Source organism: Musa acuminata, chromosome BXJ3-8, assembly GCF_036884655.1.
Source record: "Musa acuminata AAA Group cultivar baxijiao chromosome BXJ3-8, Cavendish_Baxijiao_AAA, whole genome shotgun sequence".
Lineage (NCBI taxonomy): Eukaryota > Viridiplantae > Streptophyta > Magnoliopsida > Zingiberales > Musaceae > Musa > Musa acuminata.
The window spans coordinates 39106773-39134131 of NC_088356.1; the positions used below are offsets into that span (position 1 = coordinate 39106773).

At 37.4% G+C, this 27359-nt stretch overlaps 4 protein-coding genes across 4 annotated transcripts; 1 reads left to right on the forward strand and 3 right to left on the reverse strand.

The window, feature by feature from the left end:
* Nucleotides 1–1950: 1950 nt before the first annotated feature.
* LOC135644188 (uncharacterized) lies at nt 1951–3967 on the reverse strand. Its single transcript, XM_065161655.1, has 2 exons — nt 3962–3967; nt 1951–3255 (listed from the first exon to the last, which is right to left on the reverse strand). Exons 1-2 carry the CDS (start codon nt 3965–3967, stop codon nt 2299–2301), a joined length of 963 nt encoding a protein of 320 aa, XP_065017727.1. The 3' UTR covers nt 1951–2298.
* A 5406-nt stretch (nt 3968–9373) lies between these two features.
* LOC135645632 (fatty-acid-binding protein 3, chloroplastic-like) lies at nt 9374–12310 on the reverse strand. Its single transcript, XM_065164215.1, has 5 exons — nt 11844–12310; nt 11567–11668; nt 10196–10351; nt 9904–10118; nt 9374–9771 (listed from the first exon to the last, which is right to left on the reverse strand). The coding sequence occupies exons 1-5, from the start codon at nt 12034–12036 to the stop codon at nt 9613–9615; spliced, it is 825 nt and encodes a 274-aa protein (XP_065020287.1). The 5' UTR covers nt 12037–12310; the 3' UTR covers nt 9374–9612.
* Nucleotides 12311–12664: 354 nt separating this feature from the next.
* LOC103994704 (uncharacterized) lies at nt 12665–18101 on the reverse strand. The gene is made up of 3 exons (XM_009415120.3): nt 17717–18101; nt 17163–17632; nt 12665–13320 (listed from the first exon to the last, which is right to left on the reverse strand). Exons 1-3 carry the CDS (start codon nt 17879–17881, stop codon nt 12882–12884), a joined length of 1074 nt encoding a protein of 357 aa, XP_009413395.2. The 5' UTR covers nt 17882–18101; the 3' UTR covers nt 12665–12881.
* A 1574-nt stretch (nt 18102–19675) lies between these two features.
* Nucleotides 19676–26461, forward strand: LOC135645564 (nuclear cap-binding protein subunit 2-like). The gene is made up of 8 exons (XM_065164067.1): nt 19676–19864; nt 19968–20191; nt 21793–21931; nt 22025–22058; nt 24284–24388; nt 25392–25436; nt 25954–26057; nt 26161–26461. The coding sequence occupies exons 1-8, from the start codon at nt 19847–19849 to the stop codon at nt 26233–26235; spliced, it is 744 nt and encodes a 247-aa protein (XP_065020139.1). The 5' UTR covers nt 19676–19846; the 3' UTR covers nt 26236–26461.
* Nucleotides 26462–27359: the final 898 nt, after the last annotated feature.

The following is a 27359-nucleotide window of genomic DNA, read 5'->3' on the forward strand; positions in this document are numbered from 1 at the left end:
GAGAGGGGTTCGTCCTCCTTTTGGTTCAGCCTAAGGAGCAGGGTGATGGATGGCTTCGGTCGAGCCAAAGCCAAGAAGTTGAGCTCGAACTCCTTGGCGAGCTGGTCGAAGGAGGTGATTCCCCCGGTCTTCAAGCCGCTGTACCAAGTGCGAGCCGAGCCTTTCAGGGTCGTGGGAAACGCCCTACACATCAGAGCGTCAGAGGTTCCGTATAGCGCCATCTGAGCCCGAAAGGCGGCCATGTGGTCCGCGGGGTCGGTGGTGCCGTCGTAAGCGTCCAGGGAGGGGAGTCGAAAGCTTGCGAGCACCGGCTGATCCCGTATTTCGATCGCGAACGGCAACCCCCGGTGCGCATCGTCCCCAGGCTCTCCCTTTGAGGTACGGACCTCTCTCTGTATTTCTTCGAGTCGTTGACTGAGAAAGTGCAGCTGGGCTCGGAAAGAGCCCGCTAATTCTGAAGACATCGCCTCATGCTCGGGTCGACCGGCAGGGTTGCCTCCCGCCTGATTTCCCAAGGGAAACACTCGGGCCTGGGGTGAACCGGGGGGTGCCGAGGTGGCTGCGTGAATAGGTGCAAGTGGGTCCAATCGACGCGTAGGCTAGGCCACCGATGGGTTTGTTGTATGGGAAATGAGCGGGATTACCGTCTGCACCATTCCCGCCAAGGTCCGGACCTGAAGAGCAAGATCGTGGAAGGCTTCAGATGACACGGGCGAGGGGACGCTCGGAGCGCCGTCGAGAGGAAGCAGGCCCGGGTCGTTGAACAGACGTCAGTAGCGTTCTGAGGTCGTGGTGGGATCGTCAGCCTGTGGCTCATTGCGCGAGGGGCGCTCGGCCGATACCCCTGTTAAAAACGATCCCTCAGCTAGGGCTTCGTCGGGGTCGGTTAGAGGATCCCTCGACATTCGGCCCTCCTTCTAGCGCCAATCTGTCGGTGTGAACAACCTTATGTCATGGCCTCGGGGCCGACGCGACTTGTGTCGGGTCCGAATGACGGGGGATCTCGTTGTTGCTGAAGTGGCCGACCGCGGGGATCAAATCGCGTCGGGGTTCGTCGGGGCGTTCCGTAGAGCAGGCCTCCTCTGCTCTGCGTCCCGGGGGCGCTAACCTCGTCTTCTCACTTGCACACAGGTCGGGTCGGAAGCTCGGCCCGACCCCTCCGACGATCAAGTTAGTGATGTGAAGTGATCTGTTTGCGCGTGTTTTTTTCTTCCCCCTTGCCCCTCTCAGGAGCAGGGTTATTATAGGATGATTTACCATGTCTGATGTGCCTGCTTGCAGGGAGCAGGTAGCGTCTGACACTGGCGCTGGCGTGGCGTGAAGGACCGAGTTTGAGCAGATCGTTAATGGGCCTCGGTCTGCGTTTTGGTTCGTTTGATCAGGTTCCGCCGGGTCGGTTGAGGTGTGAGGCGTCGTTTGGGACAACTGACGTCTGCCCGGGTCTTGTCACCATTTATTACCCTCATCAATTTACAACCTCATCTTTACAATTTACGATCTCAACTTACAACTTCCTTCTCCTCTTTCTCTTCTCCTTTCACCCTCTTCCTCTTCCTCAAAGGAACTCGTCTTGAAGGATAATATATCTGGGGGTCGATGAGCATAGACTGATCGAGGAGAGAGAACGGGACATCGATCGACAAGAGAGAGGTAGGTTGAGGAGCAACAAGCGACAACAGAGAGCACTTAGGAGTATCAACAATGACCACAGGCATCGATTGCAGAGATATGAAAAAAAAAAAAGGTAAAATCAAAATAAGAGAGATTATGAATAATAAAATATTTTTATTAATATTTTAAGATATTATGAATAGTAAAGGACTGTCAACAGTAAAAGGAGATTCTAAATAGTAAACTCTATCGCGTAATTATTTCTAAAATTGGTCCAAAATGTCGAAAAATGAACCTCGATTAACTTCGAACCCACATGTCATACAACCAAAATCTGACTTAAACTATTGAACGGGATTATAATATTCTTCTGCTTACATTAACTTGCAAATCACTTATAATTCATTCATATCGAACCAGAAAGATGATGTTGAAGTGAACAACCAAAATAAATGTAGCTCGTTAGGAACTTGCATTTCACAAGATTCTAAACTAGCTGTAAGGCTCTCTCATGAAGAGAAGAAGGCAAGATTACTCTACTCGCACATGCAAGCCAAACTGAGCAGTGAAATGATCACAATGGAAAGAAAGAGCAGGGATTGACAAGAACAACCAACCTGGATCAGTACAAACTCTGATGATCATATGTTGAATTCACTTGGACTCCAAGTCTGTCAATCAATTCGATCACTCGGTGCCATGTTTAACCTTCCTTCTCTTGATCGCCGTCGCATCGTTGGTCTTCGTCTTCTCTGATTTGTTCTTGGTCCTCTTCATCCTGTTTTGCTCATCGCCGATGACATCGAGCGCACCCTCATCTTGTTCGTGCTCATCTTCGGCACCTCGTTCTTCCTCCTCCTCCTCCTCCTCATCGTCGGAACCCTCAGTTCTGATACCGAACTGCGTCGCCCGGTAGAGGGGCAATGCCAACGACGCGGTCGCTTTCAGATGAAGGCACTTCACGTTCTTCCACTTATTCGGCACGTGCCCGACGACGCCCTCGATCGCGGCCAACACGTTGTCGATGACCTCATCCCTCCCCAGGGAAGCCCGACCCACCTTGCCCAGGCTACAAGTGCCCGGCCCCAGATGGAACAGCGTCGACCCGCATACCCGCCGGAGCTCCTCCGGCCACGAGCGGAGGGCGAGGTCGAGCGGCACGGGGGTCTTGTTTTTGCTCTTCTTCTTCTTCTTGCTGAAGAAGAGGTTACCGAGGAGGGAAGGGAAGAGGGGGGCGAGGCGGCTGTCGGCGAGGAAGAGGTCGTGGGAGTCCGCGAGGGAGCGGCGAGCCTCGGGGGAGCGGCAGAGGGAGCGGAGCTCGGAGAGGCCCAGAACGTTGGAAACGGGGAGCGCGAGATCGCGGACTTGGGCGCGGGCAGCGGCGGGGGAGAGGGCGGACTTGGGGCGGTCGTCGACGAGGAGGCAGGCGGAGGAGTGGGGGGAGCGGGGGAGGGGGACGCGGAAGGCGAAGGGGCGACGGCGGTGGGGGATCTTCTTGAGCGTGAGGACCAGGTAAACGAAGTCGTCTTCGGCTTCGTCGTGGAGGCGGCGCTTCGTGTTGGAGGAGCGGAGGAGCCACTTGAGAAGGGCGTCCACCGCGCGGGCGACGGCGTCCCGCCCCACCCTGGAAGCCGGGGTGGGCCGCTACTGTGATGGCATTCTTGATCTCCTCCTCCCCGAAACCCTAACGTGCGGATTCAAACGCTCTGGTTTTGGTCGAACGCTGAGATAAAAGTGGGTGGAGTTGGCCCGGTGCACCGGTTTCTTACGGACATAACAGTAATATAAGGGGGAGCGGAGCTCCGATCTCCTTGTCGGACTTGTGCTTATGAAAGGAAGATGTCCGTTAATCGATTTTTGGAAAATGGACATTAGGTTTTGTGATCGGTTTTATAACCTTTTCGATGATTCTGTGTTTACGAGAATTCTTATACGAATTTAATTGACTCTTTCATGTGAGGATAAATGGATATGAAAATATGATCTAAAACAGCAATCGATTACCAAATAGATATATACTTTTTTTAATTTCTTAGAATGTCATAGAAACTATTTTATCTATGAATCGAAAACAGTTTTGAAATATTTTGATCATTCCTCGGGTGCTCTGCTTTAGTTGGATATTTTTACATTATAGGCTTCCAATTTTTTTTAACATTGGTTTTAGTATATATATATATATATATATATATATCGTTTATGTGAGCATGGTACTAATTCTATTAAATATCTATTTTTTAAATATCTTTTTGTATGAGATATTTTGAGACTTTTGAGATTAAATTAAAAATTAAGATAAAATTTTTATGGGGGATGGCTGAATAAAAATTATGGTATTTTCATGTAATACCCGCATGGCTGATTAAGATATAATATTTTTTTTAATTCTTTAACTACTATATTGGGAAGTAAGTATTTATTTTTTAGTATTTGTTCTGTCCCTTTTTTTCTTTATAAATAGATTTAATACTTTTAAGCTAAGATGAATAAACTCTTTATCAAGAAGCTCTTTCAATAGCATCTTTTAACTCTTTCAGTTCTACTATAGTCATTCCATAAGTTACTTTCGAAATAGATTCAATTTCTCTATTTGTGACACTCTAGGAACCTTTGAAACAATTTACTTATATTTAATATATTCTCTTGTTTGATCTTTGGTTCCATCATAATATTAATCATATTTATTAGATATTCTATGCATTTACCTTTTAAGAATCTCTATACTTTCATTATCGAAATAAAAAGGATTGATGTCTTTCCTTTAGATATAGCAAATATAAACTTTGCTAACCCCAAAGGTTAAAAGACTATCCTCTAGACCAACAGTTCATACCCAATATAATATTATAATCTTATATGTTCAACACTATTAGATCTACAACTAAAACTTTATCTATAATTTGAATTGGACAAGATCCACATGAATACATTATATCTATTGATAAAATAACTAATACATCACATCAAGTATTTTAGTTAATTTACCTAGTTTTCTATGCAAACTAGTAATGTAAAAAAATGTTTATTATCATAATCAATTAATGTATATAAGAAAATATCATAAATAAATATCTGTTTCTACTTTTATCTTAGTCATCAACTCTCTTGGATATTTTTTTCTGTTTTAATGAGATTGTTGTGCAGTTCATTGTTAAATGTTCTAACTTTCTATATTGAAAACATAGCCCTTGTCCTTTAACGCATTGCCCCATATGATACTTCCCATGTTCAGGATAGGTGGGTCTTTACGCCTGAGCTGATTAAGAGGATTCAAATATCTTACTCATTCTTTCTTATGTAGGGTGTTTATGTTATCTCTTTTGTTGTCCTTGTTGCACGTGCCATTTTCTTTTACAACCCATAATTTATTATGGAAACCTATTATAAAAAATAATACCCTTCCTTGGTATCATGGTTGCAATACATCTGTTGGACTTAAAAAATTCTTTACTCGCCCTCCTCTGCTTCCGTTGCCTTTTCTGCTACTAAGGAATAAGGAATGTTTATGATAGTCATTGTCATCTTTATATACCAATAAATTTTTACTCTAAGTCCTTTTAGAAATTAACCTATGCTTAAGGTATTAGTGCTAATCATGTGGGGTGCAAATTGGAATAACTCCTCAAACTTTTTGATGTAATCCATCACCGATTGGCTTCTTGTTTGGGGGTAACAAATTCTACCATTTTGGTGGATCAGTGACTTGTAATAAAATATTTTTAGTAAAAGTTCTTGAATCTTTTTCAGGTCATTTGTTCAGTATCTACGATCGCCCTTCTTGCAACCCACTAGTGACAAGCATATTTTCACAATATATAAGTTGCACAAATAATTTTATCTTTACTTAGAATTCTTGTATACTAAAAAATTATTTCAATATTTCTTATCCACTCCTTGATTATTGGTGAATTTGTATCACCTTTAAAGATCAGTAGATCATTCTTTCTAAACCTCTCACTGGTTGAATCTAAATTATCATGTTATCAAGTTACTATTAGCACCACTGGTTGAATCTAAATCATCATGTTCTCAAGTTACTATTAGCACCATCTCCTGCTAATAAATGCTCCAATTGTCTAGATTCTCTCCACAAATTTTGTTAACCTATTAATTATCATATTTTTTTTATCTTTTTGTGTAGATGCCTCTCTACCTGAATATTTTTGAAGCTACTAGCTTATCTTCTAGTTCTTATGATATCTTTCTAATTAATTCCAAATTGTTCATACACTATCAAATATAAGAGCATCATATATTAATAAAAAATAAATATAACTTAATTATTAAAACTTATAAGATAATTGAGTAATATGTTTTATGCTTTTGTAAATATATATAGTTTACAAGACTCATGATTCTCTACTCTTAGTCTCACTCATATCCTACCTGCATGACTAAAATAGATGTTACTTTTCAATTCTTTTACTACTATCAATAGGAGTATAACAGAAGAGTAAATAATCTTAAAAGTAAAATATACTAATTTATTAAATAAAATAATAGAGTTCTTTTTATATATAATATTTTGACATATGTACATAATTATTATTTCTAATCAAAAGAAAAACACACCCATATAATATGTCCAAAAGTTATATACATACAAATGCTTATACATTATTGTTCATATCGTATGGGCTCGCACTTTCTCACTTCCCGACCCAATCACTTGAGTAGGATATTAGTATCTTTATTTATAAAATAAGATCTATAGTGAATAATCATTAAATGTAGCCTTTATAGTTTTATTTATGTGAGCATATATTATATCATATTATAATATTTTAAAATTATTGACCGAAGACATTTAAGGGAAAATTTCTCATCCTACGACTTCTGTAGCAAGCATAACCCTATAACATAGCATATGAAAAAATAAAGAGATAAAATTTTATGTCAAAATAATTCAAAATGCTTATATGCACGTATAAGAAACATAGCAAATTCATGAACTTCTACACCCTATATCATAGCATATACATGCACTCATATATTATACATCATCGTAATATATATGTGTACCCCCAAATTATACGTCATAATATATATGCACTCTCATATCATTTGTCGTAATATATACGTATACTCTCACATCGCAAGTCATACTATATATATGCATTACACGTTATGACATATATGTTCACTCCCACACTGCACGTCATAGAAAACATTTGCACTCCTACACTACACGTCATTATGAGAGCATGTATATATATATATATATAAATATATTATAAATCTATATATATAGTGTATGTAGCTAATAACAATTATATCATTCCAAACATATTTTATAAAATATATTACGAATATAATAATTTATACTATCACTATTTTACAGTGAATTAAACTTATATTTACTTGATTTAACTTAAAAATAAAGTTGATAGTAAAAAATCATGATCGAGTGTACTAAAGAGTGATACACCTATCAAATTAGGAGTATAAGATCATAAAATATCATAATTAAAATCCCTACCTCTTGAATTATTGATTTATAATACCTTATAACAATAATTCATTAAAAAATGATAAAATCTCTAATAAAATAGATTATACTTAGTCTAAGGGACTATCTGAATTTATAAACCTCATATCTCGATACACAGAGGTGGCATTTATACAGTTTCAAATGTCACCAAATCTTTAGGGATCCTTTTAAAACATATTAAAAGGGCAAAGTTTAATCATATACCTAAGTCAATTCAGTTAAAATAAAATCTCTTCTTAGAAAATAAGAGATTTTGAGTGCCTTAGATTGAAATACTCATGACTATGACTATATGTACTAATCTCATATTAAGATCATACTAAAGGCTTTAGAACCATAAGAGATTCACACAAAATATATCCAAAAAGTAAATATTAATTCAAAGTTTAGGTAACTAAAAAATTACTAAAATTTTAGTCTATAATTTATAAAATCGAAATCCTAAGTAGAGCAAGTGAAGAATTGAGTTTTTTTTATCTCAAATTCTTTAGAGGTGGGGTTTCTTAGCCTCCGTCAGAAAAACTAAGATAATGGCTAACGAACAAGAGAAAGAGTCATAAATTATCATATTGGTAAAGAGGATGAAACTAAAATAAGATAAGGATGATGTGAGATTATATTGAGGTATAGGGTTCAATCTCATTAGACCTTATTTTAATTTTTTTCAACTTTTACTAATATAATTATAAGATTACAACAATTTCAATTAAGTCTAATTTAATTTAACAAATATAATAGTTTTTGTATAAGCTCATCATTTATGTATCTTATAATTTTTTTATTTGTTATCCTCCAAATACACTAGGCTTAAAACTTAAACTTTCATACTTTATTCATAGTTAAACTTATTCAAATCTTGATATTCACTTAATATCAATTAAAATTTAATTGTTACTTCTAATCATGCATGTTTATTATCATAACTTAACCTCATAATCAAATCCTCTAATATAATTAAACTTGTTGCATTGATGAAATATTCCTTTTTCATTGTAAAATATACTTAAAGTAAATATTGACTATTATACATGCTTAACTAATATTTCATAAAATACTTGAAATAATATTTTAAAAAAATATGTACTTTAATTTTAAAAATAAAAAAATAAGTATATCATTCGTCATATTTATAAAACATAATAATCATAAATCTTTACTACTGAGTAAAGATAATATATAGGATATGTTAATTATAATTTAATATATGTGAGATTCGGGTACTACATACGTCTCACAACCTTAATTATGTACACCTTTTGATTAGTATGGAAAGCTGGTAATAAAGTTACATTCGATGTTCGAAAATTACCCCGGTGGAATATTTCTTAGATTGCTTACTTTCTTTTCGACTCAAGTGCAGATATCCATGAGGAACAATAATGCCATTAACCATCTAATGGTTAAATAGAGCAAATGCCATTTGAACTTGGATGGCTGAAAAGAAAATTTTTATATCAAATTAGCTATTATAAAAAATGGCCTATTATTTCACGTCGAATAGAAAGGGGGTATAGAGGTTACATATTGTGAGATTGGTGCGAGGGTGACTGATCGTCTTGATCCTCCATAAATATTTAATCTGGCACATGATGTATTTATTCCATTTGATGCAAATTGACTAACTAACTAATTATGCTAGAAGAGTTCATAATTTATATTTTATTTGAAAAAAAAAAGTCTCAGCTTTTTCGGTTAAATCTTTTTGATCAAGCATTTACATGTATGATGAATAAGCTGACGATATATGTAATGTAGTCAACAAGCACTTATTAATATAGTTTTCTTGTTTTTTATTACAGAACAAAACACTAAATAAATCCATGAAGGTATCAACATAGTTGCAACGTGTCAGCATTCAATTGGTACTGACTCCTTCTACTACATCAAGTGAAATCATACGATTAATACAAAAATTACTGCTTCAGAAGTCAGTAAAATCAAAATGCACATCTATTAAGAATAATCTATAGCATGCGTAGTTACAGATATGTATGAGCAAAAAATTGGCGATTAACAAACATTTTAAGAAAAAAAATATTACAAAAAATACAGCAAATAAATTCATGCAGGTACAGCAGAGACTAAAATTGTCATATAAACTGAGAAGGCGTATTATCTTCCCATCCTTTCTTGGCTTTTATAATGATGGGCCAAAATGCTTAAATGGCGGTGTTCCATTGGTGTTACATATTCTTTCTTTATTAAGTAGAAATCATATAATTAATACAAAAATCCACATGTATGAGGAATAACAACAATAACAACAAGTCGTAAAGTCCCAACTACATATAATTGAATTGATAATATATGGAGTTGATAAGCAATTTTTGAAATAGTTTTTTAGCAGCAAATAGAATCGTGAAGCCACAACAGAGAATAAAATTAACAACCAAACATTTGTTTGAGTGATTGAAAATGCCTGCAATTTCCTCTTTTTTTTGCATTTGTAGTTCTGCAAAATAAAATAAGAATCACTTTGATTGAGAACACACACGTACCTGAATTTGGAGCTAACCATGCAACATTCTCAACCCATCAGCAACCGAGGCCTTTAAAGTAGGGGAAACAGGATTATCTCCAAAGAACCCATCATAAAGTGCCAAGTTGACATTCATGGACTTGATTTCAGCATCAACATTTGAAGGAAACCCACTAGACGAGATGGAAATCTACATGAATCAGAAACCTCATAAATTTCATAGTTCAAACAGAAAAAGAGAATATCATAGTATTAATTTGAATAAAGCGTGCCACTCCAGGATGATACAGTAAAGACCCAATCAACCTAAAAGCTTTCATACCAGCATTTTCGATGGCTCCACCCAGGTCAAAAATATCATAGTTCCTCTTTTAAGATCACGCCCTTGAAAGGTGTTTTGGAAAGTTGATAGTGTGGATTCGTCATCGGCCGTTGGCTTCTTGATTCTCGGAGAAATAACATCATCCAAGGCAGTCCAAAAAGTTTTACCATCAACGTCTCTAACTAGCATGATATTTAGTGATTTCTCCAAAGGTGCTGCATATAGTCATATCAGAATGCTAGTTATTTGTTATGTTATATTCTTCAGAAATTAGGTTTCCAGTAGGCAATACCATGGAAGATGGAACTGAACAATGAGGAATCCTCTAAAAGTTCAGTCGATGATTTCCCTTTCCAGCTGTCAAATGTATTCCTGATAGACAAATCGGCATAGAAACCAGCAGAATACACCTTGACACCAATAATGGCAAAGACCTTCTCCCTATAGCCTGCACTTACAAGTTGAATTTACAAATAGTTCTCTGAAGTAGCCGCTAAGCCAACCACAAATGGATTTTATACCAAAAAACATCAACCATTTGTTTGAATATGGACAAATGAATTATAGCAAGGAGCTAGAATGTAGAAAAGAACAACATGTGACATTTACACAAAATAAAAGAGTGCTTGTATGTACATAGATCTTTTTGCAAATCTATTTTTAGGCTACCAAGAAAATCCAAATACCAATATCATACAAAATAAGAAATCCTAACTGAAAATTAAATGAATTAGTAGAGGGATTTTAGACTACCTTATCCTTACACAGAGACGACGATGAAAATAAAACAAAATCATGAACAGAAAAAGTAATCAGAAGGTAGCTATAAACTTAACCAAGAAGAAGAGCAATTGGGTAATATCAAATTATGGTACTGTTTCACCTAATTCATTAGTGAACAGTAGCTTGTAATAATTGGTTTCCATTGAATGCTGAGTAGCCCTTACACTTAACAAGTTCTCTCTAACTTTATTTCCATTATCTTTCTTGCAGGCCCTCCTCTTTTGTTGGGAGTTGTTAAAAAGGTCAAGGTTCAGTAGATGGCAAGATGTTGTTTGGTATAGATATTGATCAAATTCATCATATTTAACCTATCAATCACCAGTCCCTATTCCTTTTCAGGAGATGCAGAACTGCAGAAGAATCAATATCACGCAACAGGTATTTATGATGTACCTTTCTGTGAAAGTCTATATGGACATGGTGATGCTTTAACTAAAACCCACTCATGAACTGCATTTAAGTCTTGGAAATGTTCATATTCTTGTACCTTCAGCCCATGCTAGCTAATTATATCCTCGACGTTCGAGTTTTCAGATCCAATGCCTTTGGACTAAAAAGAAGAAGAAATCTTTCACATTTTTGAGAAAGATACTGAAGAACATTTCTTGTTTGTTGTAATATCTCTTTAATCATACCATGGATCATGTGATCGTTATGGCTTGTCGCATATCTTACAAACTATTTCTGCCCGACATTGTTGTAATAAAAGCTTGTGTTTCCTCTGTTTGAGGATTTGCTTGCAAGAGAAGTATGCATCAAAAAAGCTAAATTGAACAAAGTCGGAAAGCACCAACTCGCCCGCAATTGAAAGACAAAATCGAAACAAAAGCAATACGATAAAGCTATCAAACAAGTGATAGATAGTTCAACAGCAGATCACCTGTGCCAAGTAGAACCAAAGAGCTGGAGCAGCCTGGAACCTGCAACTCCTTGGGGAACTTAACACTCGTCCCGGGCTCCACGACATAATCGGCGCTCCCGACTGCAACCAGGGACAAATGTAACACAGATTCACGATTCGACTTCGTTGCCCAAAAATCTTTACTCAGGACGGTATCAGGTATCGCATTCTTCCTAATCCTTATATTCGTACAACAGATTTCAAGTATCTTGACGCATGAATGCAGATGATACAACAGAATGCAGCAGGGGAAGACCTGAGGCTCTGGGAGTGGAATCGGGGCGGGTTCTCCCAAGGGGGTGAGTGAGGAGGAGCGGCGCCGGAGCGGTCGATGGGAATTTGGATGAGCCACAGTGCAACCCGCGCCATTGGAGGACGGAGTGAAGCTTCGGTCGGCAGTGGGAAGTGCATGACGGAGGACGGGCAGAGAAAGCGATGACGCAAGCCATTTGACGACGGATTTCAAACTTCTTTCTTCCTTCTTATCGCCGAAGAGAAGCGACTGGATTCGGATCCGCTCCAATTCGTACGGTTCCTGTGTCGAACCGTCTTGCGGCCCGGCTGTCGGGTACGACTTGGAGATGATCCCGAGGAGCCGTTTCAGTCGCGAGCGGACGACACCGGACCTTTCCCTTCTACGTGGCATGCCTTGCAGCCACAAGACCTTAGCAGCGACGCAAGGCACGATCTCGCCGGTGGCTGCTCGAACACACGTGGTCTGGTTTGGTTCTGGCTCGATGACCAATCCCATGCATAAGATATCGTGTGATCTTGGTACACTGAATTCAGCCTTTTTGATTCGGGTATCGATCATAGTTGATGAACAATACAAAATATTTGAATCAAACCGATATGACAAGAGCACATCATGATGTACAATCACTGATCAAATAAAATATCTGCTCATGTTTTAGCTAACTCAATTTTCTTGAACGACGTATAAACTATTAAAGACATTACACATCCGAGAGTACATTTCAAGAATCTGAAATGTCCTCCCTGTTTCATTAATGATCTAATATATAAATCAAACACCTCAATTCTCACTGCTGGCACACATTGTTTGGTGAAAAATGATGACAAAGAAGCACAAATTATGGTGAAGTTCACTCTTAAACAGTAATTGAGAGAAGATATAGCAGCTAAATTCTCGAAACATATTGAAAAGAAGCTTATTGAAAACTTTTGACTAAAGTTACAAACAGATCGTGCCAAAGCATATCATGCATTTAAGCTCACCCTAGAAAGACGGACACAGCACTAGCCTTCAAGCAACAACCCTGCATCTCGTGTGTCATGGAGCCAAGAGTCGTTTGATCCCAACCTTCTGCTCGGATGTCAACCTCGACGGAAACCTAATGTCAAACTTGATACGAAGATTTCCCTTCCTAGAGGGATCTTTTGGTATCGGCATTCCCTCTCGAGAGACCACCTCCTCGTAGCCAGGATGAATAACGGAGTTTATGGGTATAGTGAGGCTGCGACCGTCGAGCGTAGTCAAGTGAACAGTATAACCAGTCAGGGCCTCAACCAAAGAGATCTTCTGTGTCACGATCAGATCATTTCCTTCCCTTGTGAAAACATCATGCGGCTTCTCATCAATAATGAAGACAATGTCTGCAGGAATAACATTGGGAGATTCATTTCCTTTTTCTGGGAAAGTGATTTTGGTTCCCTTCTTCCAACCTGGCTTTATATCGATTGTCAGAATTTCTTCCACTGTCATTATTTTCCTGGGACACATCAGTAAAGTAAGACAGCAACAAAAACAATTAACAAAAGGATCCCATGAGATTAAACATATTTAACACTTTAACATCAAACTCTGTACCAGTAGAATCACTGGAATGTTGATCTAGGTTGCCTAATGAAGGAACATAGGCTGAGTAGGTTTAGTGTTACACCAAGTAATAATCTAAAATAAACTCTGCCTACAGAACATGTGCCTTCAGTAGTGGCAACTGTAGTAGTTAATGATAAGTCAAAGCATCAATTTTCTGTCAAATAGTAGATTCAGCACATTAGAAAAGGCAACAAGAGATGCAAATGTAATTGATAAGAGAAGCAAATACTCCCAACTGAAAAATAAGTTTAGGATAAGCATTGCAGCAACAGCTCTACATTTCATGTAGATCGCGGTGTAATTCAAATACTTGGACATTAATTACAATTCTTGCATGCGAGAACCTTGTGCCTAGTATAACCAGAAACCTTTTCTGCTCCTAAGACCAACTCAAAATGCATTTGCTAGTCTCTAATTTTACACACTTATTTACATTTAAAAACAAACTAAAGCCTCATATGAGATCCCAAGACTAGATAAAGCAGTGCAGTTACAGTTCTATATCTTACACGAGCAGTTCAAGTTTTAGTGCATTAGTTCTTACATACTAGTGCCTCATGTCAAATATAACCAGAAACCTCTTTTCCTCCTAATGACTTGCATCTATCATTCTTGTATTGTATAAACTTTATAATTAAAGATCAAGTTCAAAACAAACATGAAATCTTAATCATGTGGTAAAGATGTACAAGGCACCATCTGAAAGAGATGAACAGCAAACACATGCGAGAAATTCTGCACAAAATGTTGTTTATTTGCAGTTTTATCATACCGCAGCCTAAACTACAAAAGTATCTTGCACCAAGTAATATCAAAGAACATAAAGAATATGTAGAAAGAACACTTCTATGAAAAACTCTCTATCTACTTGCTAATCCAATTCCTGCTAGATCATTCCCCAAGAGCAACTTCAAATCAAACATGAAATCTTAATCATATGATAAAGATGTATAAGGCACCATCTGAAAGAGATCAACAGCAAACACATGTGAGAAATTCCTGACAAAATGTTGTTTATTTGCAGTTTTATCATACTGCAGCCTAAACTACAAAAGTATCTTGCACCAAGTAATATCAAAGAACATAAAGAATATGTAGAAAGAACACTTCTATGTAAAACTCTCTATCTACATGCTAATCCAATTCCTGCTAGATGATTCCCCAAGAGCAACTTCAAATCAAACATGAAATCTTAATCATGTGATAAAGATGTATAAGGCACCATCTGAAAGAGATCAACAGCAAACACATGCGAGAAATTCTGCACAAAATGTTGTTTATTTGCAGTTTTATCATACTGCAGCCTAAACTACAAAAGTATCTTGCACCAAGTAATATCAAAGAACATAAAGAATATGTAGAAAGAACACTTCTATGTAAAACTCTCTATCTACATGCTAATCCAATTCCTGCTAGATCATTCTCCAAGAGCAACTTCGTCTCCAACGGATCATGCAACTGGAACTCAAACCAGTCACCCAAGACTCAAATTATACAATAAAACAGTAAGACATATCTTCCCAGATATCCACAGTCAGTTCTTTAGCGTGCCTCAAATCCCTTGTTAACAATCAAAGAGAAGATTGGACACTACACTCAGTATGAATACAGCATCTCGATCATTATTTTTGCTTTTTTTCTTTAATTTTTTAATGAAATTTAAAATTATTGCCAATCTTCTACATCCAGGTACCTTCACCATGTATGTGTTAATGTTAACTTGTTTCCATTATATTAAAATTATGCCAAGTGATGATTGATGTAAGAAAAAAATCACAATTAGATGTCTTAAATTCATGTTGTTAGTACAGAGGGTAGCTGCTACAAACTTGTGTCACTAAAAGAGAGAAGATAGAATATTGCGAGCAGATAGAAAATTTTATATCCAGAACAAACTATTAGGAATGGTAATTATTTGTTTAAAAGATAAATAATAGGGAGAACCACAAAGGATCTGAATCTTAACAGTACAAATGATATGGAAGACAAAAAGGTGAATCATGACATGGGAAGCCCCATAAGAGCATCATACAGATGTCAACAATGCAAAATTACAAATGGAAGACAGTCCACACCTCTAATGTTCAAAACTTCCCAAGTACAACTTGAAAGAGCAGGCAGCAACTATGCAGTTCTTCAGCATAAAGGGAAGGGAAGTGGGGTCAAGAGAAAGATAGAGAGCTACAACAAAACCACTTCACTGGTCTGAGCTAACACGGATTCATCTCATTTAAATAAACCACACTAGTTCATTCTATTTGAAAATACAAGTAGAAGCAACCAGCTACACTTAAAGAAATAAGGCCAACCTAAACAGATACAGGCCTTCTTCAAAGAAAAGAGAGTCAACCCAACTGTCACTACTCATCATATAAAGTAAAGTAATGTGTAGAATATTTGTAAATGCAAATACCAAAAATTTAATGCAAAAATGTAGTCTATTGCATCAGAAAGTCAACATAAGAGGCACATTAGGGAAAACACTATAATAATCATCTAACTGGAGTTCTTAAATGGCAGCCATAAAAGATAGAACACTAAGAATAAAACTTATAATAGACAATCTAATTCATGCTTTGCAGTTCCCTTCTGAAAATAGATATACAGTGGACTGCCTTGTCTTCCATCCTAAGGCATAATGTGTTATCAACTTTGCCATACTACTTTAACATGATTCTTTAGATAAATAGTCATACATCTTAAAAGTTAGAACACAACCATTTTGAACATGGTGGTCAAGAAATAACTCCTTTTTTCTAATCTCTGAATATTGAATATTGATTAATGTTGTAAACTGTACTACAGTTCTACCCTCACTCAATCGGACACTTGGACATGTGTCCATGTTCAATCCCGACCTCCACGGCCACACAAATTTGCTTCAATTGTGAATTCTTTTTTCCTCTCCAGAAAAATAAGACTATCAAACTTTTCCGATATAATGAAACAAGAAGGATAAATATTGGAATTAACAAATGTATATAACAATGACTGATATCTAACACAAGGTATCACCGAGTAAGATGTCGCTTGTTACTTATCCTAGAAGTTCACTGTAATAAACCAAAACTGATGATTTAAAAGAACCATGGATAGCAATAAAGATATTTACTTGTAGACAATAGAGACATGCAAACATGAGATCCATGAACAAAACTGCATCATTCATTTCTATCATGCCAACAAGTTTTCAGAGTAGAGGGAATTAATGTGCATCAAGCAAAGAGGAGTCACAAATGGAAAAAATATCAGATAAATTCAATCACACTAAGAGATGAAGGACATGTGACCGCACATCTATAAGAGAGTCATAGAAGTAGCAAGCTCCATTCATCAATGAATTTGACAGCCGCAACAATTAACACCAACATGACACCAAATTACAGACATAAGCCTAGTTATTAAAACTAATGAATGCACTAAAAAACTTCAATCATGAGAATGGGAGAAAAGTAACTCTTCAAATATTTGTTGTACCAAGACAAACTACATCCTCATCACTGTTTTACCGATAAATCAATTTAGTGCGTAAGCATAAGCTGCAATTATCAACTTCTGCAGCAATCTAGCTATAGAAATGGGATGAAGGACCAAAAGCTATTAAGTTAACCTGGTTTGTTCTTAGGTATATTCCAAACAAGCATGTGGTGATAGATCAAACACGAAAGCGTGACGGACATTTAAAAGGCCACTGCTTTAGGATTTCTTCGATACACAGGAGGAGAAACTCACCCACTGGCATCAACAATCTCTCTCGAAATCTTCATCTTTTTGGTTGTCCCTTTATACAAGTCTTCGAGGCTGCACGGCAACCGGTTCTCAATTGGTGCTGCCTTCCGAGGCTGCTGATAATTCATCGACGCGCCCTCCCCGGCGCCAAAGGCCGACCCGAAGATGTCATCCCCGAACATCCCGCCCATCCCGCCAGGGAACCTCGATCCGCCCCTCGTGCCCATGCCGCCCATGCCGCTCATGCCGCTCATGCCGCTCATGCCGCTCATGCCGCCCATGCCACCGAACGGGCTGGAGAACCCGAAGAACTCCGCGAATATGTCATCGGCGCTCCTGGGGTTGAACCTGAACGACGTTGGCCCGTCGCCGCCGCTGCCAAATCCACCGGCGCCCGGCGGCGGGACCTGCCCCTTAAGCCCCTCCTCGCCGTACTGGTCATAGATGACGCGCTTCTGGGAATCGCTCAGGACCTACAGATAATAGATCGACGGATCAACAAGATTATTTCTTTGAATTAGAGATGGAATCGACAGAGGGGGTAGAGGAGATCGTACCTCATAGGCCTCGGAGATCTGCTTGAACTTGGCCTCCGCTTCCTTCTTGTTGTTGGGGTTCTTGTCGGGGTGCCATTTCATGGCGAGCTTGCGGTAGGCCTTCTTGAGGTCGTCGTCCTTGGCGCTCTTGTCCACGCCCAGGACCCTGTAGTAGTCCACCCCCATCTCCTCCCCGTCGCCTCCCTGCCTTCTCCTCTTGCTCTGATGATGATCGGGGTGAGGAGCGTGCGTGCTTCTCCTCTTCCTCCCTCCTGAATCTTCCACTTTGGCACTCCTCGCTGCTTCCTTCTCCCTCGTGGCTGCAATCCTCGGTGTGCGGAATTGATGGAAATGGGAACGGATGGCGTGGCCCGGTCGAAGCGTCGCGAACAGATCCAGCACCGGAAGGCTGTGGAAGATTCCAGAAGCACCGTACCCAATTTACGCCCGGCCCAAATGACGTGCTTGATTCCAACGGGTCGGATCTTTTCAGATATCCAAACCTGTCCAACCCGCTTAGATCAGATAAATATAAATACTTCAGTGGGATTTGGATATCGAACTAATTGGATCTAGATATTTAGGACTTGATCCAACCCGTTAGCACCCAATGAGGCTATATACCATCACTTGCCCTCCTCTATTGTTCATGTTGTCCTTCCCATTTATGATTTCGTCTTTCACCAACTGTTCTTATCTTTAACCTATACATTATGATATTGTATTTTTTACCATCACATGATAGATTCAATTATTTTCTCCTCCGTTGATCATTTGATAAAGCACATGAGTTTATTTCTAATAAAAGAAAAATATGAAGTTTTTGCAATTTTTCCTAAGCTCAAAATAATAGTTAAAAAATTCTTTCAATCATTCATTATTTCCTTTTATTTGATAATAATTTAAAATTCTAAATTATTATCAATGATTAAAAGAATTGTTGTATTGTGCAAATTGATCTCACTCTTCTTTCTTAGGACATTCATTTTGGTCTTATGTATTCCTCACAATCAACTATTTTATTAATCACAAGTTCACTCTCATTCTCAATATAATTTCATAATTTAAAAAAATAGTAGGATCTACTATTAATTATGATAAATTATGTATCGTTCGATTTGTCTATATTATCATATGTCGATAATAAATTAGAAATTTGATCAAAACTATATTTTTCTTAGATATTCTTTTAATTAAGGTACTTAAATATTTTAATTAATTAATTAATATTATTTTTTTTAATCATATTGATTTTATATAATCAATTTTTTTTTACAAATCATTAATTGGATTCAACAAATTTATGAGCCACCTTATATCACTGTTACAGTTCATGCAGAAAAAATAACTCTATATTCCAAGTCTTTAATAACATCATTAAAATTAATAATTTTTCCATTTAAATCCCACTAATTTCAACTCCCCTTTAAACCCAACCCCAACACAAATTAATTTGTCCGTAACTATAAAAAAAATTAATAATATGAGTAGTTACTTTATTAATATATATATATATATATATATATATATATATATATATTGATATTAAGGGTTTTTATTGTCTAATATGACAATTTTATCTTGATTATGTAATTGAGTGTAAAAAAAATTATTTTCATAATGTAAAACCATAAAATTTCGTCCAACTCACCTCAGATGTTAAAAATAAAATGATATAAATATTTCATTCTATTTATTTTTTTTAAAATATATAATTTGATAGAAGATGAACCGATTCGATTCATGTCGATTTATCATTCGGTGAATTTATTTTGAGTATTTGAGGAGATTGAGATGTTGTCGTATAAATTCTTAAATTTGATATAAAAATTAATTATTAAAAATATCAGTTAGTTTAACTGATAAAAGATTATAATATTTTATTTCATCGTAATGTTTTTGTCTCGAAACCTTTCTTCCTAAATAAATTGGTCCATATTTACTTTGTGTATATATTTCATGTGCAATATATTAATAACAATTAAACGCCATCGTTCACTTCGAGAGTTGATCGCCCCTTTGCTTCGATCCTTTCTGAAACCAAACCCTAGACTCCATCCCTCGCTCCGTAACCTCTTGTCCTCTCCTTCGATCGCAACTGCGGGCGGAACCCTAATCTTGTTCTGTTGCTCCTGTAACCCTAGGCCGAAGATGGCCTCGTTGTTCAAGGTCGCTGGATTTGGAGTTCTGCCGTGATTCGTGTAGCTACCTTTTTCCTATTTGTTTTTCGGAGCTGCTTGATTGACCTGCACCCCATTTTGCTCGTCCGCAGGACCCAGCCAAGCTGTCGGTGTACAGGGACAAGAGGTTCCGGGGCAACCAGGAGGAGTACGAGCGCGCGCTGCAGGCCTCCACGACGGTTTACATCGGCAACATGTCCTTCTACACCACCGAGGAGCAGGTGTACGAGCTCTTCACCCGGGCGGGAGAGATCAAGAAGATTATCATGGGGCTGGAAAAGAATACCAAGACCCCCTGCGGTTTCTGCTTCGTCTTGTAAGATGTTTCCTCTCATTTATGTTCGAAGCGTCCCAAGGATTGACTTTTAAGCATAGGATTAGACCCTAGGTTGTTGCTCCATGGAGGTTTTTCTCCCAAGATGGCAACTTTTCGTCTTTAATTTAGCATTTGATGTTTTCGCAAATGCTGAACCTGTTTTTACCGGAGTTGATAAATGTTCTAGTATCAGGTATTTTGGCGACCAAGTACCCAGATGGTAAGGTCACTGCTATTGGCATAAAACTAACATTGTGATTAGACGATGGAAACCCATAATCTTTATGGATATTAGTGATAAATTTGTCATGGTATAGCCAGCCACATTATTGATATTTGGATCTGCACTATTTGGAAACCCTTCCTAGTTTAATTTATTTTGTCTTTGAACTGTTCAACGTTTGTTTAGTTTTTCGTTATTGGCTAGTAGCCATTGGATGTTCAAGTGGCTTTGCCGAAATTTTCCTTTTATTTGGCCCCTCTGGAAAAATTTTATTTGGCCCCCTTTGAAAATCGAACCTACCAATTGCTAACAGGCGTTTAAGTTGAAAGCATCTTTGTTGTTCTACATGAGTTCCCTTTCTGTAAATTGAGACCCATCAAGCTCCATGTCAGATCAGGAGCCACTGTATATTCTACTGTTTCTCTGTCCCTTTCTTGTTTTTTCATTTGCCTCTATGATTTGGGTTCATTACCTCCTTATTGGTGAATTGTGTGCAACTGTGGTTTTCCATGGACATGTCTAAACCACACTATCTATTTCCAGCATACCATTAGTGTAAAGTTGGAAGAGTCAAACCGGTTCATCATAGATTGGTCTATCATAAAAATTACTTCAAGCTATTTGATGGATTGGCTTTGTTCATGTAGAAATTGCCACTAATTTTTTTTTTGCTTGTTCAATCTGCTAGCAGATGAAAATATTAGAAAGAGAAAAGTCAGTTCTTAGTTAAATAAGGTTCTTAATGTAAAAAAGAAAATGAGATGTATATTAAAATAATGATATTATTGTCCAGTTTTAATCAATAGATATGAATCTAGATATGGATATGAAACAATTACTTTTCTGTAATTGAATATGTTTAAAACAAAGTTAGATATGAATTAGATGCATTACAGTAACGAATTGATGTAATTCTATTTTTTTAGCTTTACAAACATTTTGCACAGAAAAAGCAAGATCACTCATTTTCTATCTTAAACACATTGGTTAAGGTCCCTGAATGACAAGAACCACTTTCTGAAAGTATTTTATTTCTAAATTGTCTTAGCATTACCAGAAGATATATCTATAAGATATGCTCCATTTTGTTATCGTCATCTGCAGGAATTTCTTGGCTTTCTTTTTTCCTTATTGTCCATGTTTGCTCTTGGGCTTCTGCAGTTATTGTCGAAGTTATTTGCCAATGTGTGAATACAAAGAAGTGTAAGCTTATTATAAGCTTCTTGAATTAGGATATTTTTTTGATTTGTTCATGATTAGTTCTATGATTTTGATGCTTTATATTTGTTTCCTTTGCTAGGGAAACACAATGGCATTTAACAAACATTTCTATTCTGTCTAATAGCTACAGTCTGTAACAATAAGAGTTCTTCCTTAGGTACTATTCTAGGGAGGACACTGAGGATGCTGTGAAATATATAAGTGGCACAATGCTTGACGACCGGCCAATACGTGTAGATTTTGATTGGGGATTCGAAGAAGGCAGGCAGTGGGGTCGTGGGCGAAGTGGTGGACAAGTTATTCTCTATTTCTGATCCTTTTAGAAATATTCATTCTTCTACAAGTTGAATATGACTGACCTAATGCACTGTTTTGTTTCTTTTTTATAGGTGAGAGATGAATATCGCACTGATTATGATCCTGATATCCTTTAAGTAGAATTAGATGTTATATCTTTGACAAGAATATGCTTTTTAATTATTTTTAAGGTCTTATTCTTCAGTCAGTTTTGGATCTGGATTATTGATTGCATGTTGTCAAGTGTGAAAATCATATAGTGAGATCCTAAGTCTTTATTTTATGTTTAATCTGTAGAATTGTCTGAGCCAATTTGCTTCTGAACCTTCACATTCCAAGTAGGAAAATCCTCTCTATAACCCTAATTTCCTGTTTTGACACTTCTTGAATCAATTTGAAAATAGATTTGAGGATGATTCTAATCTGCTACAAACAAATGACCTCCCATAATCAAGTAATTATTATGTTACCTTTTTCTTCAATTCAATCTAAATATGCAATTTAACCCTTCTCAAAGCTTTAGTAATTCTGCAAGTTCTACAATATTCTCAAGGTAATTCAGCAAGCATACAAGACTTGTTTTTAGATCTATTGGTCCTTTCTTTGAGTATTGGTTACAATGATCATGAGAGAATTCAGAAAGGTCACTCTTCAGCAGGAGAAAAGATAATTGACATGTAACATTTAGTGGTCTCTCTTTTTCTGAAGCATCTCAACACTTGAATCTTCTGACAAAGTAAAAGGTAGTATATCAGTATTGGTCAAAAAAAAAAAAACTAGTTATTTAATAGGTAGATCAAAAGTTGCAAGCAAGTAAAAAGACTAGCAATAATGGATAATATTAATCAAGTTCTTATTTTCCTGTTGATGAGAACTGACTTGAGAAAAACAGAGAGCATTTAGGTTTGGTTTAACTTGTGGCAAAAATATAACCACCGGGAGTAAAAGTGCTAAAAAATTTAGTTACCTTGTAACTTCTAGAAATGACAAGTACTCAAAGTCCAGGAGACAAATTGTTACTTGCTGCAATAGTAGATCCTAAGCTTGCTATCCAGCATGTGAACTAAGGTGTTTATTGGTAATGTTTGAGTTGGTTGTGCTGATCAATGAGTTAAAATGCGCCAAGGTTCCAAAACGCCCGAGACGCTAGGCGCTCGCCCGAGCAAAGCGAGGTGCTCCCGAATATTATAATTAAAATAATACACAACTAAGTAAAAATATGCCAAACATGTTTATGAAGACCTATGTTAGAATTAAATGGCTCCAAAAGCATCTTGTTAACCAGGAATGTTTTGTTGCTCTAAGACATCATCAAGTTATCATGTATACGGCTCCAAAAGCTTGCTATCCAGCTAAGGGAGTTCCATGTATGCCAGGAATGTTTTGTTAACTAGGGATTTTCTTAACCAAAGTTGGACAAGAGCCAACCAGTTAATTAACAAGAAGGCGGGGGAAGCAAAGGGCGGCAAATGAAACTACAATTACGAACGGATGAAGCTGCAGTGGTGGACGAAGGCAGCAGACGATGTTGTCGACGACGACCAACGAAGCTGCAGCGTCGAACGGAGTGTGCGAAGGCGGAGAACGAAGGCAATGGAAGAGGTTGCCATCGGCGGTGGACAGAGCTACTACAGCAGTAGACAGAGTTATAGCTGTGGAAGAGGTTTAGGGTTTAGACGAGCTGTAGCGGCGGATGAGCTCCAACGATGGACGAGCAGCGGCGATGGCAGCTGAGTTGCAATGGCGAACAAGATTGGACAAGGTTGCCGACGGCGGCTGGCAGAGCGAATACAGGCGATAGATGTAGGGTTTCTTTTCTTTTACTATGTAGGGCGAGGGAGGGGGTTGGACTATGTTAGGTGGTTCGATTGAACCAACTTATGAGTCCAATCGAACCAACAATTGAACCCAAGTTCCAAAGTTGGCTCGGGCGCTCGCCCAAGGCGCCTCGTGCCTAGGCTCAGGCAAGCGCCCGAGTAGCGCTTCATTGAAGCATTGCACCTGGGGTTTTTGCAAGGTGCTCAGGCCTCGCCTCACCTCACCCGAGCGCCCGAGCGCCTTTTGAAACCACTGGTGCTGATCCCCTGTTTTTGAGGACCTCCTTGTTCAACATACTCCACAATTTCAACTTTTATATCTGATAGCCAACGACAACGGTTGGATGATCTTGTTTTTCTGTAAGCTAGTTTGGAACTTATCATCTAGATGGTGTGCTTCACATTTTAATTACTTTTGAAATGCCATTGGAACATTAAGTTATTACATTAGAATAAGGTAAGCTATGGTTTTTATTACAATGAATACTTTTTTTGTGCTTCATCTATCACCTTTATGTCCTTAACAATGGTTACGTCGAGGTGGCTATGGAAAACTGGTCCAGAGAGAGCTGGAAGCACAGAGAGAATTGGTAGATTATGGTGCAGGAGCACTGGGTGCTTTTCAACCACCGACACAATGTAAGTTTTGGATGTTCAGTATCAACTGTTGACTGTTTGTGTTTTTCAGTGGGATTTTATTATGAAAATTTCTGTGTGGGACTCGCTTTTCTGTTCCCGATGCCCTCTTCCTGTGCCATATACCTGTATAATTCTTTTCTTGTCCAAACACCTTTCTGCAGTTGCTGGCATGTATAGCTGTGGTTTATTGTTCATAAGAAAATATATCATGTTTTGAATGCTGTTGAAAACAATTGTCTAATGGTTTCTTTATTTATTCAAACAAGGATTTTTAAGATTTAAAAGATTAGGATTGTCATGTTCAAGATTTTGAAAAAAAAAATTCTTTTGGCTGTATTCACCAGCCATTTTAATCATCAGCACATATTGTCAAGCTCATGATTTTCAGGATTCCGGGTTGTAACAGCCAAGAACAAATTAATTCGTTGATATTGGTTGAAGATAAAAGACAGAAAAAAAACATCAAGTTGAAGCTAACATGAGAGGGCCAGTTACTGTATGGTGTTAAGAGACATGGAAGAGTTCTAGTGACCATTAATATGATATCCATCCCATTTGACATCTGGAGATCATAAAGTTAGGTGGATGGGGAAATAAGAAATAGCTTAGATTCTACTATGATACATTTACCAAGCCTGAGCATGAAGGATTAGGTTTGTTGCTTTTACTAGCATTTTCTGAGTTCCCAGTTAATGCAACTCAACTCTGGCATTCCTTGTTCACAAAGGATTAACTGAACATGAGTACATATGTTAGAAAACTCCAATAATGTAGAGTGCTTTTGATTTCCCATCATTGTCATTAAACTGCCACCAGATTTGTTAGGGTTGCTTGCTGATCAGAGAAGGGTATGACTTTGTTTGACTGGCTATATCAGTATGTTTAATGAGTTACAATGTTAAGTAGTGGTTTGTACTTGTGTATCTGAGACTAATTAATGTTTGCTTCAATCACCTTGCTCTGTGATACTAACTCGATACTAACTTGTACAATTTACTTACAGATGGTAAGCATGGAGTTTATGGTGATTCACATAGACATGGTAGAGGTACGTGCTTATAGATTGATCGTTTGTGATATTTGTTTTCCCTTACGGCTTAGTCATGAGTAAGTAGGTGACGGTTGGTATTTTTTATGTTTTGCTTTATGGTATATGAAGATAGGAAAAGAAATACTTTTATTCGTAAACAACTAAGTATCGCTTCGATAAAATATAAGATGAGAGAAAATCACTTAAGATGGTATGAGCATGTGCTTAGGAGACCTCCAAATACGATAATTAGAAGAGGTGAAATAATTACTATTAGTGGTACGATGATAGGCTTGAGGAAAACTTGAAAATTTTAATATAAACTATAAATAAATATTTAAGTACTCTGAAGTTAACTAAACATATGATCTTTTACATATCTCAATGACAGAAAAAGATACATGTAATTGAGATTTACGATTTTGTTGTTGTTGTGTGGACTTATCAACATGTACCCTATGAATCATGGAATATTTTATGTTTTGTTCTTGTGAAAAATAAAAGTTCATGTTTGATATCCATTTAACTTAAACAGATTATCGAAAACGGTATCGGGAAGATGAGCAATCTGCATCTGAAATGTCAAGAAGAACATCAGGTTATGAATCAAGGAGGAACTCCGAACATGACTTGAGACCGGTACTCGCTACTACTCAAGCATTGCTTTTCTTTTATCTATTTATAATGAAACATTTTTCTTTGCAATTTGAGTAACACATCTTCTGTCTGTATTTTTCTACAGGAAAAGAACCCTCGGTTTAGGGAGAGTGGCGACTCTGATGATGAAGATGAAGACGACAGAAAAAGACGCCGATGACAACTTAAGGGGTTTGGACTGCCTTTCCCATCTTTGATGGAAGTATTGATGTAATGAAGATAATCATTTACTGAAAATCTAGTAGTTCCTGTTAAGTCTTTGCTTCCTGAAAAGCTCTAAGCCTCTGTTCTCTCAGTAGTAGTTTCATTTCTAATATTTTGGGCATTCAGTTTGATTGGTTAACATGATTGGTTAGCCATGTTATAAAACCAAAAAATTCATCTCACTGATTTACAAATTCTTTCTTCTGTTTGAAAAACTTTGGTTCATTCGAAAATGGTAAAGCAAATATTCCATTTCCTGATGAGTGTTGAGCACTAACCACAATTCTTCCAAAGTATTCTGTAACACGATTCAATTATTATCATTAAGACATTATGGCCGTCTCAGGATGCTCGACCCTTGCAAAAGTTCTTAAAATGCATGTTGATGTTAGCACCCATCACACTTCAAGAGGTTCTTAAAATGTGCATTCGGTGGAGTTTGCTTTATTGAGAGTTTGATGTTAGCAACTAAAATGTGCTACTTCAGCTACTCAGCACAACCTAAGCCAAAGTCAACACAAAATCTTGACTATTTGCAGCAACGTCTGTTGTAGCAGTCCTTAATTGACTATTTATTTGGGTATGTATTGATCGTTCATCAAATGAAAGAAAGATGAAGGCATAATGGAGGAAGAGAAATAAAAGGAGATGATAAAAGATGAGGGAGAAGAAAAAGAAAGAATAGAAAATGCATACCAGATAGGTTAAGAAACAAAAAATAAAAGAATGCTCTGTTTCGTTCATGAAAGAAAAGAGAGGAAGGTATAATGCAGGAGGAAGATAAAAAATTAGAATATTGGAGGAAGAGAAATAATAGGAGAAGATGATAAAAGGAAGGAGAAAAAAAAAACCCTAATAAATAGGCAAAGAAAAAGAAGAGAAATAGACAAAGCCAGAAGAGCCGATATAGAAAGAAAAAAAAGGAAAAAAAAATGGAAGAAAAGAAAAGGTAGAAAAAGAAAGCAGGGTAAAGGATACCAAATAGATGATGTGAATAGACAACGATGAACGACAATGATGTGCAATGTGTCCTATAGGTACACAAATCACGATTAGAGCATACACAAAACAAAACACTAC